The sequence below is a fragment of the Hemitrygon akajei genome, unplaced genomic scaffold (assembly GCF_048418815.1).
Source record: "Hemitrygon akajei unplaced genomic scaffold, sHemAka1.3 Scf000041, whole genome shotgun sequence".
NCBI lineage: Eukaryota > Metazoa > Chordata > Chondrichthyes > Myliobatiformes > Dasyatidae > Hemitrygon > Hemitrygon akajei.
This window is the reverse complement of record NW_027331927.1, coordinates 4838866-4859383: the sequence shown is the minus strand read 5'-3', so window position 1 is coordinate 4859383 and position 20518 is coordinate 4838866. Positions and strand designations below refer to the sequence as shown.

General features: G+C 46.3%; 1 protein-coding gene across 1 annotated transcript in view; it reads right to left on the bottom strand.

Annotated features, from left to right (window-relative positions):
* Positions 1-4753: 4753 nt before the first annotated feature.
* The window catches only part of LOC140720315 (uncharacterized), a 36294-nt gene continuing 20529 nt past the window's right edge, over positions 4754-20518 (bottom strand). Inside the window, exon 2 of the mRNA XM_073035179.1 lies at positions 4754-5832. Within this exon, the coding sequence (XP_072891280.1) occupies positions 4754-5832 (1079 nt within the window). The remainder of the gene's footprint in view (positions 5833-20518) is intronic.

Here is a 20518-nt window from a genome sequence, read left to right as displayed (position 1 = left end):
GTTGAGTTTACCAGGAGACAAAGACTGCAGGGACGGGAGGTTTTCTGTTGACTGTGTGTGGACCCCGCTGGCAATTCTGGTGTTGTGACCCGAATCGAGACAAATACCACGCTGCCCACTCCACTAACAACACGGCACAGCCGGACACATAACAGGGGACTTTACATCCCACAACACTGGATTCAGTGATGAAACCCGTGATTAATGTTCTTGTCTCACCGAAAAGTCCATAAAGGTGCTTTTCAATGCCAGCCTCTCCCACAGGTGACGTCACACAGCTCCCCCTCCACGCGCCTGACGTCACACATGGGCTCCCCACACCGGGATCTGCCCTCACGTGCGCGGTGTCTTACGTCACCCACGCGCTGCTGTGCTCGAGCTTTATCGGTTTAACGGCTGGGCTAATAATCACGTGACCAGCCCCTCCCCCACCGCTGTCAACAGGGGATTCAGGAGCTGCGCTATTCCCATTGGTGCGAAGCGATATCAATCACTGGTTACAACCATTCGCGGAGGCGGACAGGCCGAGTGGGCGTTACCCCGCTGAGTCCGTCTCCCGCTCCAGCGCCGACCGCCTCCTCAGAGCGGAGAAAACCTCAAAGTAAATGTCCGCTTTCTGATTTATTTCCATTTCCCTCCGAGGGAAGTTGGGGCGTTTGTGAAGCGTCTCCCGCGGCCGGAGTCTGATGTATCGCTGAGAGGTAGGAGGAGACCGCTCGGCCCGTCGGTTTGATGCCGGTTCCCCGGGGAGGGATTTTATTGAAAGGATGAAGATGGTGAGAGACGGGTCGGACAGGATGTTTGTCCCGGTGGGGACAGGAGGGGCTCATCTGTGGAAATGTCTGAACCCACGTTGGTGTCGAGCAGAGGGATTCACCACATTGGGGGCAAACACCGGCAGACTGTTGCCCTGCAAGCGGGGCCGATGGTCCGGGCAGAGTGACAATTATTTGTGATTTGTTGTGATTGTACCTGGAATATGGTGTAAAATCCCGATCCCCACACTAACACGGGTTATACAGACCAAAGGACAAACTGCCGGAGGAACTCAGTGGGTCGGGCAGCATCTGTGGAGGGAAATGGACCGTCAACATTTCGGGCCGAGACCCTCCCTCTGGACTGAGAGTGGACGGGAAATAGTCAGAGAAAAGAGGTGAGGGGTGGGGATGGGGCAAGAGCTGGGGAGTGAGAGGTGGATCCAGGTGAGAGGGGAGGTGGGAAGGTGGAAATAGTGACGGGGTGGGAGGTGAGTGGTTGGGGCAACACGGGGCTGCAGAAGATGGAAATTAATTCCATAGAGGATGAACAAAGAGGTTAGAGAGTATTTGTTATAGAGAGTGCAATGAAGATACACCAGAATGATCCCTGGAGTGGTGGGGTCATCATATAAAGAAAGATCAAATGTGATAACTCTAAATGTCATTTAGGGAATCGAGGACTGAGAGGTGAACACATTGAAATGCACAACATCATTACCGGCTGAACCAGGGATCCCAGTCTCTGAAACAGGGATGGACTGTCTGGGACTGAAATGAGGGGAAATGTCTCCACTCCAAGGGTGGTGAATGGAAAGAAACATGTGGATAAGAGCAGCCACCATCTTGTTGATGGTTACAGGGGCCGAATGGCCACCTCCTGCTGTTTCTCACTTGATGTTTCAGTGTTCCTGTCCACTGAGTCCGGAGGAATGTGAATAGAAATTAGTGTTTATAAACACAGAACTGATTTAAATGAAACGTGAACATTTCCTGTTTGGGTCTGAATTATGTTTTGGACTGGGATGGGAATTGAGCTGGTGACTCTGTGACCTGGGGGTGGAGGGAAAGGGATCGGGGAAGATATGGTGTGGAAAAATAATCATGTATCTGGTGTAAATATGGAATAATGTGGGGAATGTGGTGGATGGGTCAGGCAGTGTGTGAAGGGTGAGAAACGGAGTCACCGGTTCAGGAGGGAGACCCTCCACCCGTCACCTGATCCCGTTTCCCGTTCATGTTTTTCCGCAGATCTGCAGCATCTGCGGGTCACTGCTCTACGTGTACGTGTAGCTTCACCTTTCCCCGTTCAGACAAGGCAGTGAGATCCGGATCTGTCACATCCTCTCGTTGTGGGTGGACAATGTCTTTTTCTCTGCAATATTTTCTGCATGTTTCATTCCGCTGTTTTGAGGCGCTGAAGTGCAGCCGATGTTTCTGGGTGTATGACTCATTTATGTGAGAATTTAGCCTTTTCTATTTATCTGAGCTTCTCATAAATGTGTAAAGTTCAGTTCAGCTTCACCTCAGAATTTCCAAAGCAACAACCCAGTCAGTCAAATAGTTCCACACAATTAAGATAGTTATTATATCTTTAATTTTTTTTCTATTTTTGTACTATATATGTATATTCTTATTTTAAATCACAATTGTTAAAAACTATTGTCATGAATTAGGTTCTACTACTACTGCAGGGACAACAAATTTCATGACACATGTTGGTGCTATTAAACCTGATTCTGATATTGTTATGGGAGACCCACCACTGGTCAACTGATCCCAGTTACCGCAGATCGTAATGTGAGATTGAAGCATTTTCCATATATTTGCTTTCCACAGAAATGACAACAGTTCAGTTTCCTTCTGAGCTGCCAGAGCAGAAGCTTAGTCTGTCTAATATTTCCACACAGTTAAAGTGGGAAATTTGTTTATTATCATCATGTACTGAGCTACAGTGGAAATCTTGCCTGATGTACCATCCACACAGACAGATACATTACAACAGTACATTGAGCTGATATACAACAAAACAATAACTGTAACAAAGCATTAAGGCTGCAGAGAAAGTGCAGTGCAGATAGACATATGGTGCAGGGTCACGTCGAGTTACATTGTGAGGTTGAGTCCATTTTATCATTCATTTGGCTTATAACTGCAGACAGGAAGCCATCCTTTAGCCTGGTGTTACGCACTTTAAGGCTTTTGTATCTCTTCCCCGATGGGGGAGCGGGTTTGCAGCAAGAATGTCCAGGTAATGGGTAATGGGAATGTCCAGGTAATGGGTAATTTTTCTCACTTGTACTGGAGCTCAAGCTCACTAGGTTTACTTTCAGGAAACACCCCCAACTCCTCCACTTTAAATACACCCTCAGATACATAATGTTCAGCTATTATCCTCTGCATCTGTGCCCTCCTCATTGTCAATTTCACCTTAGCAAGTATTAACGTTTTAGCAATACTCAATCCTTCTTGTGTCCTCTAATGCCTGAGAGGTTCACACTTCCAGATATCTATCAACATCCATTGCTGCTGATTTTCCACACACAAATAAATCAAAAGGGATTTCCCCAATGCAATCGATAATAAATCAATCGTTAAATTTGTTCATATCCCAGATGCAGGCCCCATTTTGTTACAAACCGTAACGCTTTAGAAACGAACCAGCAGCAACAGACTACTCCCAGTGGCCACACATTTTAATTCCACGTCCCATTCCCATTCTGATATGTCTATCCATGGCCTCCTCTACTGTCAAAATTAATCCAAACTCAGGTTGGAGGAACAACACCTTATATACCGGCTGGGTAGCCTCCAACCTGATGGGATGAACATTGACTTCTCTAACTTCCGTTAATGCCCCTCTTCCCCTTCTTACCTCATCACTGACATATTTAATTGTTTGCCTGTTTTCCATGTCTCTCTGGTGCTTCCCCCCCACCTTTCTTTCTCCCGAGGCCTCCTGTCCAATGATCCTTTCCCATCTCCAGCTCTGTATCACTTTCGCCAATCACCTTCCCAGCTCTTAGCTTCATCCCACCCCCTCCGGTCTTCTCCTATCATTTCGCATTTCACCCTCCCCCCACTACTTTCAAATCTCTTAGTATTTTCCCTTTCAGTTAGTCCTGACGAAGGGTCTCAGCCTGAAACGTCGGCAGTTCTTCTCCTTATAGATGCTGCCTGGCCTGCTGTGTTCCACCAGCATTTTGTGTGTGTTGTTTGAATTTCCAGCCTCTGCAGATTTCCTCGTGAGTGTTATGTGTATAAATATAACTCCCAAACTATTGAGCTCGGGGGAAACAAGGCTTGGAGTCTTGAGATGGTAAAGTATGAAAGTTCAGTTCAACCACAGAATAGGTGATGAGAGAGAGATCATTGTAATCCAGGGTAAATGTTGAGAGAAGGCAATTATGTCGTATTCCACAGGTTCCATGGTGGTAAAACGAGACCAACAGTCACTGTAGATTTTATCTGTCATCCTTCCAAATCCACATACTAACTATCAACCGAAGTGACTTGTCATAATTGGTATCGTCTTAATGAACTACCACACCACAGCCAGGCAAGGGTTAACACATAAGTGGTCTCCACAGGATGCGCCAAATCAGATCCACTCCTATGGATCAAATGAGGTGACAACCACACATTCGATGTACGGTGAATCGATAATTAGCCCACCCTTGTGGGCAAAGGAAAGTTCCAAACAGTGACCCTTGGCCACTAGTTCCCTGGTTTCGATTCTCCCATTTTTCCTCCTTCGTCTCCGTCTGACTCTGAGTGTCTGTGTCCTCGGTTAAAACTAAACAAGCTGCACGCGATGTAAACAAGCTGCAAGTCAGACTGATTTGCCTTCTTAATCTCTCTCTCTCTCTCTCTCTCTCTCTTAAAATGACAGTCCACAGCAAACAAAACCCAGGGATTCAAAACAATGGCCACTCCCCATTGTGAGCTGACAGGTGTGCCAGCAGATGGGATGTCTGAGTGAATCCTTTCCCACATTCTCAGCAGGTGAACGGCCTCTCCGCAGTGTGAACTCGCTGATGTACCAGTAGGGTAGATGACTCAGTGAATCCCTTCCCACAGACTGAGCAGGTGAACGGCCTCTCCCCAGTGTGAACTCGCTGATGTACCAGTAGGGTAGATGACTCAGTGAATCCCTTCCCACAGACTGAGCAGGTGAACGGCCTCTCCCCAGTGTGAACTCGCTGATGTACCAGTAGGGTAGATGACTGAGTGAATCCTTTCCCACATACTGAGCAGGTGAACGGCCTCTCCCCAGTGTGAACTCGCTGATGATTCCATAGGGTGGATAAATGAGTGAAGCTCTTCCCACAGACTGAGCAGGTGAACGGCTTCTCCCCAGTGTGAACTCGCTGATGTACCAGTAGGGTAGATGACTGAGTGAATCCTTTCCCACAGACTGAGCAGGTGAATGGCTTCTCCCCAGTGTGAACTCGCTGATGTACCAGTAGGGTAGATGACTGAGTGAATCCTTTCCCACAGACTGAGCAGGTGAATGGCTTCTCCCCAGTGTGAACTCGCTGATGTACCAGTAGGGTAGATGACTGAGTGAATCCTTTCCCACAGACTGAGCAGGTGAACGGCCTCTCCCCAGTGTGAACTCGCTGATGATTCCATAGGGTGGATAAATGAGTGAAGCTCTTCCCACAGACTGAGCAGGTGAACGGCTTTTCCCCAGTGTGAACTCGCTGATGTACCTGTAGGGTAGATGACCGAGTGAATCCTTTCCCACATTCTGAGCAGGTGAATGGCTTCTCCCCAGTGTGAACTCGCTGATGTACCAGTAGGGTAGATGACAGAGTGAATCCTTTCCTACAGACTGAGCAGGTGAATGGCTTCTCCCCAGTGTGAACTCGCTGGTGTCTCTGTAGGTGGGATGACTGAGTGAATCTCTTCCCACAGACTGAGCAGGTGAATGGCTTCTCCCCAGTGTGAACCCGCTGGTGTCTCCGTAGGTTAGATGACAGAGTGAATCCCTTCCCACAGACTGAGCAGATGAATGGCTTCTCCAGAGTGTGAACTCGCTGGTGAGCCATTAGGTCAGATGACTGCGTGAATCCTTTCCCAGAAATTCAACAGATGACCAGCCTCAGCCTGGTGTGAACTGACTGGTGTGTCCACAGGTGGGAAAACTGAGTGAATCCTTTCTCACACACAGAACAGGTGAATGGCCTTGCCCAGTGTGAACTTGCTGATGTACCTTCAATTGTGATAACCGAGTGAATCCATTCCCACTGTCTGAGCAGGTGAACGGCCTTTCTCCTGTGTAAATTACAGGCGTGCCAGTTGGTCAAATGACCGCGTGAATCCCTCCCCACAGTCTCAGCAGGAAGGGTGGTCAATTGGATCCTTTGCTCCACTTCTTAAATATCTAGACAGAGACAACAAAACTGCTGTGCCGTGTTTGAGCTTCCTGGAGATGAATTCCTTCTCAGTTTTAACCTGTAAAAAGATTTCAGATGAAGACAACATTTCAGATGAGATTACTTGAGTTGCCAACGTTTGATCTGGTATCACACTGTTACAGTGAGGTTCTACCCAAGTTGGACAGAGAAATCATCGTCTGACTGGGCAGAGTGCTGGTATCTGGAATGACCATCAATTCTCTGATGCTCTTCGTGTCTCTATAAGAATGGGGCATTTCAGCCGTCTCCAATCTGTGCCTTGGCTCAGTTTTAGTCTCTCCATTGGTATTATTCCCTGTTCCTGCTGAGCAGCATGGGTTCTTCGCCCCACAGTAACTGAAACACTCTCACACAAATAGTTTTTCTTGACGTGCAGCTGGGATTTTCTTTTATGTATTATTAACTTAAAGTGCCACAGTTTTATTGCCATATAAAACATTCCTGCTGAAATGACTGGTTGGTTCACACAGCTGTCAAAAGGGGTTAGAGTGAGTTTTTGTGTTACTTCAGGTTCTTGTCACAATCATAGAAAATTTCAACACAGAAACAGGCCCTTTGGGCCATCTAGTTTGTGCTGAACTATTTAAACAGCTCACTCCCACACCTCTACCATCCAGGTACCAACACAAACCTCTTAAATGTTGAAATCGAGCTCACATGCACCGCTTGTGCTGGCTGCTCATTCCACACCCGGATGACCGTCTGTGTGAAGAAGTTTTCCCTCATGTTCCCCTTAACATTTCACCTTTCACCCTTAACCCATGGCCTCTGGTTGTCCCCCCCAATCTTCATGGAAAAAGCCAGCTTGCATTAACACTATCTGTGCCACTCTGTCACAATCAAATCTCCCCTGAATCTTCTGCATTCCAAGGAATAAAGTCCTGATTTGTTCAACCTTTCCTTATAACCCAAGTCCTCCAGACATGGCAACATCCTTGTGAATTTTCTCTGAAATCTCTGAACTTCTTTTACATCTTTCCTGTAGGTAGGTGACCAAAACTGCACATAATACTTCAAATTAGGCCTCACCAATGTCTTCTAGAAGTCAACGTAACATCCATCTATTGTTGTCAGTACTTTGGTTCATGAAGGGCAATGGGCTGAAATTATTCTTTCTATCCCTATCTACCTGTGATACCACTTTCAGTGAATTAAGGACTTGTATTCCCAGGTCCCTTCCTTTCACAACACTCCTCCGTGCCCGAACAATCACTGTGAAAGACCTCACTTGGTAGGTCATACCAAAGTGCAACAACTCACACTGGTCTGCATTAAATTCCATTTTCCATTTCTAAAACCATTTCCCACCTGGTCCAGATCACACTGCAAGCCATGATAGTCCTCTTGCAGTCCGCTAAACCCCCAGTCTTGTTGTAATCCACAAACTTTCTGATCCAGTTAACCACACTATCATCCAGATTACTGATATAGATGACAAACAACAACAGATCCAGCACTGATCCCTGTGGCAACCACTAGACACAGGTTCCAGTCAGAGAGGCAACCATCTGCTACCACACTCTGGCTTCTCCCAAAGACAGCGTCTCATTCAATTTACTGTCTAATCTTGAATGCTGAGTGACTGAACCTTCTTGACCAACCTCCTATATGAGACTTTGTCAAGTGCCTTGCTGACGTTCATGTAGACAACAACCACTGCCTTGCCTTCATCCACTTCCCTGATAACTTCCTCGAGAGACTCTGAAAGATTGGCCAGAGCCATGCTGTCTATCCTTTATCAGTCCACACCTATCCAAATACTTACAGTATATACTTGGTTCCTGCACACACATTCCAATAACTTTCCCAGTTCTGATGTTAAGCCCACCAACGTATAACTTCCTAGTTCATTTTTAAAGCCTTTCTTGAACAGCAGAACAACATTGTCTGTCCTCCAATCCTCCAGTACCTCACCTGTCACTAAGGATGATTTAAATATCTGTGCTAAGGCCCCAATAATTTCTGCACTTGTCTTCCGCAGGGTCCTAGTGAACAACTTGTCAGGCCCTGGGGATTGATCCACACTAATTTGCCTCAAGGCAGCAAACCCCTCAACCTCTGTAATCTGTCCAGGGTCCATGAAGTTGATGCGGCTTTGCCTCACTTCTATAGACTCTGTGTCCATCTGTTGAGTAAATACGGATGCAAAAAAAATCTCCCCAAGTCTATGTTATCCCTTCATATGGATTACCATTCTGATCTTCCAGAGAATTATTTTTTTCCCTTGCAATCTTTTTGCTCTTAACAAGTCTGCAGAATCCCTGAGGATTCTCCATCACCTTGTCTGCTGGGGCAACCTCATGCCTTTATTTCTTTCATAGGTGTTCACTTGAATTTCCTGTATTTCATAAGTACCCCATTTGTTCCTATCTGCCTGTACCTGGTATGCACCTCCTTTTTATTGATCTCGGAGAGGAAAGCCAAAGGGGTGATAGATTGCCTGGTGGGAGGTGGGGGTAAGGGGGGTTAAACTAAAGTTGCAGGGGGAATGGGAGCCTGAATGGTAGTGGAGAGGTTGTGAAGACAGATGTTGTTCAGTCCTCAAACAAAGTCAGGAATGAAAACGTTGAGCATGGTGCAGTGAATATGCTGAGCCCTGTATATTTCAATACAAGGAGCAGCGTAGGAAAGGTGGATGTGTTCAGGGCATGGATCAACACCTTGAATTAAGATACTAGGATCTGGCAACTGTTGATTGGGACAGGCTGCTTTATGGCAAAAGTGTGCTTGGTAAATGGGAGGCCTTCAAAGCGAAATTTTGAAAGTAGTAAGTGGGTATGTCAGAATAAAAGGTAAAGATAGAAACTGTAGGGAAACTTGGATTGCAAGAGATATTGAGACCCTGGTAAAGCACAAAATGGAATTGCATAACAGGGATAGGCAGTCAGTTTCTTATGGAGTATAAGAAATGCAAGAGAACACATAAGAAATAAATTAGGATGGCTAAAAGATGGCATGAGGTTGCTGTCACAGAAAAGGTGAAGGATAATCCTCAGGGATTCTAGTGATAGATTAAGAGCAAAAGGATTGCAAGGCACAAAGTTGGTCCTCTGGAAGACCGGAATGGCAATCCACGTGTGGAAACAAAGCAGATGGGGGAGATCTTAAATAATTTTCAAACTCTATTTACTCAGGAGATGGACAAAGGGTCTATGGGAGTGTGGAAAAGCGGCGTTAACCATTTCAACCCTGGGGGAAAAAAACACTCCTCTGGTCACTCACACGCTCAATACCCCTCATCATTTTATACACCAAAAAATGTCTCTAAATATAAACAAGGAAATTATACATTGCAGAATCTACTTTCCACGATTCAGTACATTTACACGGACAGGTGTGTAAAAAGGGACCAACGAATATCAGGGACAAACTGGCCTAATTCACCACAACCACAAACTGTTCCTGCTGCTACCATCCAGGAAACAGGATCACAGCAAAAGGAGCAACAGGCTCCGGGACATCATCTTCTACCAGGCCATCAGACTGATTAATTCATGCTGATACAATTGCATTTCGATGTTATAGTGACTGTCCTATGTACAGACGATCTATTATAAATTACTATAAATTACACATTGCACATTTAGATGGAGATGTAAGGTAAATATTTCTACTCATGTTTATGTAGTAGGTATTTAATAAAGTCAATTCAATTCACCCTCTCCACTATCTATTCTGTCATTCTGGCTCCCATTCCCCCTACATTCCCCCTATTTTAACCACATCACCCCCTCCCCTGTTCACTACCACCAGCAAGCCTTACCACTAGGATATTCATCCCCTCTTGTTCTGTTCCTCTAACTAATGAATCCCCTATAAGCCTTTTGACTTTCCTCTGCCAGGTAATTTCCCCCCAACAGCTTCTAAAGTGGTCCACCTGTTGTTTTTGGGGGATGGCCACTAGAGTACTCTGCGATGGATATTTAACCTCATTCCCCTTCCTGATTCTCACCCAGTTTCCTGTGTCCTGCACCTTGGGTGTAACTCACCTCTCTTCATGTCATATCTATCACCCCCTCCAACTGCTGGATGACCTGGAATTCACCCATTTCAAGTTGCAGCTCATTGAAGTGCAGGGTTACAAGCTGCACATCTTGTAGGTGAAGGCATCAGGGACACTGGAGGTCTCCCCTCCTTCCCTCCAATACCCCTCTAATTTGTAATAACCAGTGTGCAGATAAATCTTGTACTGTGCATTTTTTACCCAGTGACAAGATGTGCACAGGGAATTTTATATAGAGAGGTATTCATTTTCACAGCTAGCAAATTACTGTCAATAGGAACTTTGATCTCCTCTGGGTTTGATCGAGTTCATCTGCACTCTCACACAACCTATGTAGCAGGCCTGGAACGGGTAATGAAGGATTTTCTCACCAAAGCTTTTGCACATTGTCCATATGTGGTTCACTTGCTAAATTATGCTTTAAAAAGTCAGATTTCCAAATATCATTCCACTTCTTCCCACTTGCAAATTCTCCAGCAACTTTTGCATCACCAAAATGCAAACAGGCATCACTAGTTTCTGTACTCTACATAAATATTTCCTCTGAACCCTCCCCCAATGACTGACGGTGGTGTACTCAGTGAATACAATGTCAATGAATATGAAGGGAAGGGCAGTAGTCTGTCTCACTGGTGTCTGGCACATTTGGGATGTGAAATCTACTTGTTGCCCAGGGCAAAGGTGTTTGATATCATTACGTACCCAGAGAGAATGGGACAAAACATGTTCTCACCGGTAGAAAAGTCCAGAGCAAGAGGAGGTGGAGGAAGCAACACACACAAAATACTGGAGGAGCTCAGCAGGCCAGGCAGCATCTACGGAAAAGAGTACTAATGCCGATTTTCTCAACTGCTGATGTAAAAGATTTTGTTCCCTTTCTCCGAGTTCCTAATCCTTGCATTTAGATAGCTGGAGCTCAGCTCCGTCTGAGAGATCCACCGGTTCCGATTCCCTCATCAGTCGGAAGCTCCACGGGGCCCGTGTACGGATCGTGGGGCTGAGAGAGAGGGAAGAGGGCAGGACTGTCCCGGGGTTGCTGGCCACGGTGTCAGAAATTCAGAGGAATTATCCCGAAGTCGGTGTTTAAGATAAAAACACGGAGAAACGCTCTTACCTGCAACCGACATTTTCAAGGCCTTCAGTGTACTGCGCGCATGCGTGAAACTCAGGGACGTCCTCAGTCTGACGCCTGCGCATTTCATCCGGCGAAATTCTTAACGCATGGCCCTATGGGTAATCACGGTGCCATTGAACATTTCTGCAAGCACTGGTTCAATGTCCATACCTCATTTTTTTTTAACCTTGGGTATAGAAAAAATCTGCAGCTGTTTTAACGCAGAAAGCGGCTCCCGTAAGCAATATACTCATTATCAACGTGTATCTAATGCCAAAGTAAAATGCAGATATAAAACACAGGAGATTCTGCAGTTGCTGGAAATACAGAGACGCACACACACAAAACGCTGGAGGAACTCTGCAATTCAGAGAGCAACTAAGCAGCGGAGTACACAGTCTAGACATGCGGAAGGGGCTCTGCCTAAACGTTTTCTATTTATTCCTCTCCAAAATTTCTGCCTGATCTGTTGATTTCCACCTGTGTTTTGCAGAAATTAACCACCCTTTTTTTCGATCAACCAGTTTCCAAATGCTTCTAATCTTTCACTTTTGACCACATCCTGCTGGTCTTATTCGTCCTCCTCCTCTGGACCCCATCTCTCTCTGGAGCCCCTGACTCAGGCTGGCAAATCTTCGGTTTCTGACTCTGCACCATCGAAGATTCACTCGCTAGTCTGCTGTCAGACTTTAGAGGTGCATTGTGTTACGAGACCGCAGGTTCGTTTACTGTGAGTGTCGCTTTAGGTGCCTGAGTGAGGCGGGGCTGTGACGGCAGACACAAGCTGCGGCAGCCTGAGGGAGCGGGAGAGGGAGAGGGAGAGGGAGACAAGCTGTTGGAACTTCAGCGTGTGACTGCTATAGGCTGCAATTCTTCCATTCCCAAAAGGTTGGGTTGATCTGATCATCGGCACGCAGTGCACAACGGATGTGTGACTGTCACTTCGTATCATCCATATGTGTGGATTTGCTGGAGTATCCTGTGGTATCACTTTTGTTGGCCCTGACGTGGAATCGGGGTGCTCTGTGGTAACCACTTGAAGACGATATTCCTGTGACTGTCACCTTGTGACATTTCTAAGTGGATTTCGGAACTAATCGACGGATAAGATCTTCGGCGACTGTTATTTCATTTACCCAGCGTGGAATGTGTGTGGAATTCTTCGTAATTGCCTTCTCTCTACACTTTCGTGTGGATTTACAAATCTCTCCTCTCACTCACTTATTCCGCGGATTACTGAACTTTTCCACTTTACCATCTGAAGACTTTAAGCATTGTTTCCCAAGCTTGATAGTTTGGGAGCTATATAGGACTTTGTGATACAGGATACAGTGATACGGGACTTTGTGTTATGGTGCAACTCAAACTACCTGCGTCTCAATATCACGAAGACCAAGGAGATGGTGGTGGACTTTAGGAGATCTAGGCCTCATATGGAGCCAGTGATCATTAATGGAGAATGTGTGGAGCAGGTTAAGACCTACAAGTATCTGGGAGTACAGTTAGACGAGAAGCTAGACTGGACTGCCAACACAGTTGCCTTGTGCAGGAAGGCACAGAGTCGACTTTACTTCCTTAGAAGGTTGGCGTCATTCAATGTCTGTAGTGAGATGCTGAAGATGTTCTATAGGTCAGTTGTGGAGAGCGCCCTCTTCTTTGTGGTGGCGTGTTGGGGAGGCAGCATTAAGAAGAGGGACGCCTCACGTCTTAATAAGCTGGTAAGGAAGGCGGGCTCTGTCGTGGGCAAAGTACTGGAGAGTATAACATCGGTAGCTGAGCGAAGGGCGCTGAGTAGGCTACGGTCAATTATGGAAAACACTGAACATCCTCTACATAGACAGAGAAGCAGTTTCAGCGACAGGTTGCTATCGATGCAATGCTCCTCAGACAGGATGAAGAGGTCAATACTCCCCAATGCCATTAGGCTTTACAATTCAACCGCCAGGAGTAAGATATGTTGAAGTGCCGGGGTTGATTGTATTTAATGTATTTAAGTAAACTACTTAAGAACTTTTTAAAAGCTATTATTAATGCTTTTTGAGAGAGTGATTTAGATGCATATCATATTTTTACTGAGTTAAGTATTGTATGTAATTAGTTTTGCTACAACAAGTGTATGGGACATTGGAAAAAATGTTGAATTTCCCCATGGGGATGAATAAAGTATCTATCTATCTATCTATCTATCTATCTATCTATCTATCTATCTATCTATCTATCTATCTATCTATCTATCTATCTATCTATCTATCTATCTATCTATCTATCTATCTATCTATATACGCATAACACTGTTTACTTCTGTTTATTTCATTTAATCTTTTATATTTGGAGTAGATACTGTTACGTACCCCGTGACGGGTCAAAGAACCAGCAGAAATGGAAAACACCGTGGAGTCTGGTATTGTTATAACTAATGCTATTTATTAGTAATTACGCGATACAGCAATATAAATGCAGATATATCAAACAGGTTAGCAACGATATGTGTGTGTGTGTGTGTGTGTGTGTGTGTGTGTGTGTGTGTGTGTGTGTGTGTGTGTGTGTGTGTGTGTGTGTGTGTGTGTGTGTGTGTGTGTGTGGAAATAGGAAAGCCAAGCTTCTTCACGCCTCGGGGTGAATGGATACCGTCTTACGGTGATGAGTGAAGTTCAGTTCAGTTCGTGGGATTGAGTCGAGTAGTGATGGAGAGAGAGGGAGAGGTTTGAGTCTTCAGGTAAGCTGACGCCGTCGATAGTCCCGTCGTCCTCCGAAATCCTTTGGAAGTCACCGACTGTGACACTACAAACGGGACCGTCCTTCTGTCGTGGAGTTATTAACCCAGGCGAGGGATGGACACACGAATAACTCCCCACCGGTCACAGACTTTTCACACTGCGAGAGCCACTGATCGATGGTCCTGATCGATCTTCCAAAGTCCACCTTTTTCTGTGGACACAACAAAGCTCATTCAGTGTCCAAAACCATGTGTCTGGAGGTCTATCAGCGGACTTCCTACTTATCTCACCGTGCTGAGCCCCAGCTGTCCATCAAACAGTTCCTCCCTTCTCTCTCTGTAACACAGAAGCTGACAGTGTCCTTGTAAAAGTGTAAACAAGCTTGCAGAGAAACCATCTCTCTCTCTCTCTCTCTCTCTCTCTCTCTCTCTCTCTCTCTCTCTCTCTCTCTCTCTCTCTCTCTCTCTCCCTCTCCCCCCTCTCCTCCCCCCCCCCCACCTCTCCCTCTCTCCAACAAGGTGTTCGGTGTTGAACAACAACTCCCTCTCTCTTTTCAAAAACACACTTCATAGGGGTAATTCAGGACCCGGTCACAATACTAATAAAGATAGTGGTTTTGACATCGAAACCAGACTCCGTTAGTGGTACGTAACAATTGCAACAACCCAGCTGTCTGAGGCACAGTCCTTTAAAATTGGTGAAAATGACCCAAAATGTTGAAAAGAGCAGGGAAGAAGGAGTTTAACCAAATTCGTCCGGAGCCCTGAAGAACGTCACAACCACAGTGAGCTCATCGTCTTATTCAGTCTGGAGAAAATCATGCAGGAAATTCATGCAGGTGTATAAGATGATGAGAGGCATTGGTCGTGTGGATAGTCAGAGGCTTTTTCCCAGGGCTGAAACGGCTAACACGAGGGGGAATAGGTTTAAGCTGCTTGGAAGTAGGTACAGAGGAGATGTCAGAGCTCAGTTTTTTAAGCAAAGAGTGGTGGGTGTATGGAATGCACTGCCAGCGACGGTGGTAGAGGCGGATACAATAGGGTCTTTTAAGAGACTCTCAGATAGGTACATGGAGCTTAGGAAAATAGAGGGCTATGCGGCAGAGTAAAGCAGTTACTAGAGTAAGTTACATGATTGGCACAACACTGTGGACCAAAGCGTCTGTAATGTGTTGTAGATTTCTATGATTCTATGAGATTCAAGGGAAATCTGTTATGAGTGATGAACAGATCTGATGGACAATGGGGTGAAGAGTTAACCATCCTCCCCCCCCCCGAGAAACACCAACTATTACTGTTGCTATGCTGACCATGAGAAAGAGACGAAAAACAGGCAAGAACATTCGCTACAGATAAGAGAGGAGGGAGAGACTGTTGATTTACTGTATTATGACTTCTGCAAGGGTTATTTTTCTTCTACTATTTTGCTCATAAACAGTCCTCAGTGGACTGAAGGAGTGGCCTGATTTGATGGACACAGTCATTCAGGAGTGATGGATAGCTGAGTCCCCGGAGGTAGGGATAAAAGACAGGTCTGGAGAGACACCCTCCAGACACGCCAGTGGACACTGATTGAGTGTTGGAACCCACAAGAAAGGTGGGGGCTTCGAAGACCGAACCAGGTGGTCGGTCATTAAGGCCATCAGTGTAAAAACAGGGCTGGTGGGGGCTTGTGTGCATGTCCACTCATGCCAGAGTGACAAGTCCACCACAGAAGAACGGTCTAGCTGAAGACCAGAGGGGTCATAACTGAATGACCACAACGGTACGACGGATTAAGCAAGCAAAGGAAGGTTTGGCTGCGGTAGTTGTTAAATCTTGCTCGCTCGCTCTCTCTCTCTCTCTCTCTCTCTCTCTCTCTCTCTCTCTCTCTCTCTCTCTCAATACAACAACCATAGCTACATCAGCACTCATGAACTGAACTGAACTTTATATTTTTCTATGACAAATCATTTACCCCGAGACTTCGATAGAGCTTGTTTATTATTGCTTATTATTATTCCTACACTTTTAGGTTTATTACTGCTAACTTGTTTTATATGTATATTTGCATTATTGATATGGTTTTGCTTATTTTTATTAATAAACACCTTTAGTTTGGTACCAACAGACTCCAACGGATTCTTCTTTCTCTGCTGTTTAAACACCCAGTTACGGGGTACGTAACAAATCTCCTATCCCACAGAGTGGTGACTAGTTGCAACCTGTCATCTCAGGGAGAGCAAGAGGGGAATGGCCGGGATATATTTTCATATACTGATATGGAACAGAAACATGGGCAGGGACAAGATGGGCCGCGTGGCCTCTCCAGTGAGGCACGGAATTTGATACAGAACTGATTTATCTATCACAGCTCCACAATATTAAACAGCAGTCTAGTTTAAGGCTAACATCAGCAGAACAGACTCCTCCAATGCTCAGTGACCAGGGTTCAGTCCTGGGTGCGATGAGCAGCCGCAAGAACTGCAGAATCTGACAGTAACAGTCCCTCATGAACCTGCAGCTGCCTTCAGTCACCGTGATGGTTAAACATTTAACACAGAGCTGATCTGAACTTCCTCCCTGATGTGAAGTTGCTGGTGTTGCAGCAGCTGGGATGAATGAGTAAAACTCTTTGCTCACTCCGGACAGAAATGTGGCCTCTATTTATTGTGAACTCACCGGAGCATCACAAGGTGGGTTAACTGAATGAGTCTCTTCGCACACACGGAGCAGGTGAACGGTTGAGGTTTTTTTTCTTCGCCAAGAAACAAAGAAAGAGCATGAAAGTCGTTCAGATAGAAAAATCAAACTCCAACCCCACCCCCAGCTTAAAAAAGAACGGTATCCCGATCATCAATCCACAACGCGCCCCCCTCCCGCACAAAAGGGAACAATAACATCGAGACAACCCTAGCCCGCACAACTGCGGAGGAGCCGGTGTCACCAGTGTCGAGGCGGCCGCACCGGGAGCAGCGGACACAACAGGCGACCCCGGAAGATTGACAGGTGAAGTGTCGCCTCACCTGGAAGGATGTTTGGACAACGGAGAGAGATCGACCGTCCGGCCCTTTCACTGTGACACTCCGAACTCCACATCAAATCCGTCCAAACGAATCTGGGCGAACTTTAATGACCAATAAATATAATTCCTCTCAGCGATCAGCTGTCTGACTGATTCCCTGACTCTGAGAGGAAGGGGTGTCTATGGTCCACACTGTCAGGGTGTTGAGTTTACCAGGAGACAAAGACTGCAGGGACGAGAGGTTTTCTGTTGACTAATACACTGTGTGTGGACCCTGCTGGCAATTCTGGTGTTGTGACCCGAATCGAGACAAACATCACGCTGCCCACTCCACCGACAACACGGCACAGCCGGACACATAACAGGGGACTTTACATCCCACAACACTGGATTCAGTGATGAAACCCGTGATTAATGTCGTTGTCCCACTGAAAGGTCCATTAAATGCCAGCGCTCGCACACAGGTGACGTCAGACACAGCTCCCCACGCGCCTGACGTCACACATGGGCTCCCCACACCGGGATCTGCCCTCACGTGCGCGGTGTCTTACGTCACCCACGCGCTGCTGTGCTCGAGCTTTATCGGTTGAATGGCTGGGCTAATAATCACGTGACCAGCCCTTCCCCCACCGCTGTCAACAGAGGATTCAGGAGCTGCGCTATTTCCATTGGTGCGGAGCGATGTCAATCACTGGTTACAACCAGTCGCGGAGGCGGACAAGCCGAGTGGGCGTTACCCCGCTGAGTTCGTCTCCCGCTCGAGCGCCGACGGCCTCCTCTGAGCGGAGAAAACCTCAAAGTAAATGTCCGCTTTCTGATTTATTTCCATTTCCCTCCGAGGGAAGTTGGGGCGTTTGTGAAGCGTCTCCTCCGGCCAGAGTCTGATGCATCGCTGAGAGGTAGGAGGAGACCGCTCGGCCCGTCGGTTTGATGCCGGTTCCCCGGGGAGGGGGGGATTTTATTGAAAGGATGAAGATGGTGAGAGAGGGGGCGGACAGGATGTTTGTCCCGGTGGGGACAGGAGGGGCTCATCTGTGGAAATGTCTGAGCCCACGGTGGTGTCGAGCAGAGGGATTCAACACATTGTGGGGCAAACACCGGCTGAACCAGGGATCCCAGTCTCTGAAACAGGGATGGACTGTCCGGGACTGAGATGAGGGGAAATGTCTCCATTCCGAGGGTGGTGAATATCTGTAAATCCCCTCCACAGAGGGCGGTGAAGACTCAGTGATTGTCCTCACATAAAACAGAGGCCGGCAGAAGTGTGGAGACCGAAGGGATGGAGGAAATGAGGATCGGACAGAAACATGTGGCTGAGATGGGAGAACAGCCGCCACCTTGCTGATGGTTAGAGGGGCTGAATGGCCTCCTGCTGTTTCTCATTTGATGTTTCAGTGTTCCTGTCCAGCAAGGCTCCGGAGGAATGTGAATAGAAATTAGTGTTTATAAACACAGAACTGATTTAAATGAAATGTGAACATTTCCTGTTTGGGTCTGAATTATGTTTCCGTCCGGGATGGGAATTGAGCTGGTGACTCTGTGACCTGGGGGTGGAGGGAAAGGGATCGGGGAAGATATGGTGTGGAAAAATAATCATGTATCTGGGGTAAGTATGGAATAATGTGGGGAATGTGGTGGATGAGTCGGGCAGCGTGTGAGGGGAGAGGAGCAGAGTCACCGGTTCAGGTGGGAGACCCTCCACCCGTCACCTGATCCCGTTTCCCGTTCATATTTTTTCCGCAGATCTGCAGCATCTGCGGGTCACTGCTCTACGTGTACGTGTAGCTTCACCTTTCCCCGTTCAGACAAGTCAGTGAGATCCGGATCTGTCACGTCCTCTCGTTGTGGGTGGACAATGTCTTTTTCTCTGCAATAGTTTCTGCATGTTTCATTCCACTGTTTTGAGGTGCTGAAGTGCAGCCGATGTTTCTGGGTGGCTGACCCGTTTATGTGAGAATTTAGCCTTTTCTATTTATCTGAGCTTCTCATAAATGTGAAAAGTTTAATTCAGCTTCACCTCAGAATTTCCAAAGCAACAACCCAGTCAGTCAAATAGTTCCACACAATTAAGATAGTTTATTATATCTTTAATTTTTTTTTCTATTTTTGTACTATATATGTATATTCTTATTTTAAATCACAATTGTTAAAAACTATTGTTATGAATTAGGTTCTACTGCTACCGCAGGGACAACGAATTTCATGACATATGCCGGTGCTATTAAACCTGATTCTGATATTGATATGGGAGACCCACCACCGGTCACCTGATCCCAGTTACCGTAGATCGTAATGTGAGATTGAAGCATTTTCCATATATTTGCTTTCCACAGAAATGACAACAATTCAGTTTCCTTCTGAGGTTCCAGAGCAGAAGCTCAGTCTGTATAATATTTCCACACAATTAAAATGGGAAATTTGTTTATTATCATCATGTACTGAGCTACAGTGGAAATCTTGCCTGATGTACCATCCACACAGACAGATACATTATAACAGTACATTGAGCTGATATACGACAAAACACTCACTGTAACAAAGCATTATGGCTGCAGAGAAAGTGCAGTGCAGATTGACATATGGTGCAGGGTCACGTCGAGTTACATTGTGAGGTTGAGTCCATTTTATCATTCATTTGGCTTGTAACTGCAGACAGGAAGCCATCCTTTAGCCTGGTGTTACGCGCTTTAAGGCTTTTGTATCTCTTCCCCGATGGGGGAGCGGGTTTGCAGCAAGAATGTCAGGTAATGAGGTTCTTTGAGTACATGGCCTGCTTTTCCAAGGGAGGGGAAGTGTAGGAAGAGTCCATGGAGTGGAGGCTTGTTTCTCTGATGATCTCTGCTCTCCAAAGTTCTCTGCAGTTCCTTGCAGTCATGGGCGGAACAGTAGCCATACAAAGGCGTGAAGTATCGACAAGGAGCTCAGAGACCTCGGCCTTCACCCTGCCTTGTGTAGCTGAATCCTGGACTTCCTGTCAGATCGCCGGCAGGTGGTAAGAGTGGGCTCCATCTCCTCTGTCTCTCTGACCCTCAGCACACATACCCCACAGGGTTGTCACTTTGGCCCCCTCCTTTACTCTCTGTGCACCCATGACTTGTGTTGCCACCCACACCTCCAATCTGCTAATTAAATTTTGCTGACAGCATTACATTGATTGGCCTAATCTCAAATACTGATAACAATCAATCAAATGCCTTCTGACAAGGCTCAGTCCAAATAAACTTTTCACCCTTCTTCAGGAGATTAGTCAGAGGCAGAGCGATAGCAGCAAAGTTCTTACAGAACTTACAGTAACATCCATCCATTCCCAGAAACCTTCTAAGAGCCTTCTTAGCAGTCAGAATAAGAACTTGAGAAATTGCCTGGACTTTTGCCTGAACAGGAGCCAACTTGCTTTGACCTACAACATAGCCAAGACAGGTCACACTGGCATGGCCAAATTCACTCTTAGCCAAGTTAACTGTAAGGTTGTCCTAGGAAAGCCTGTCAAATAGCTTTTCTAC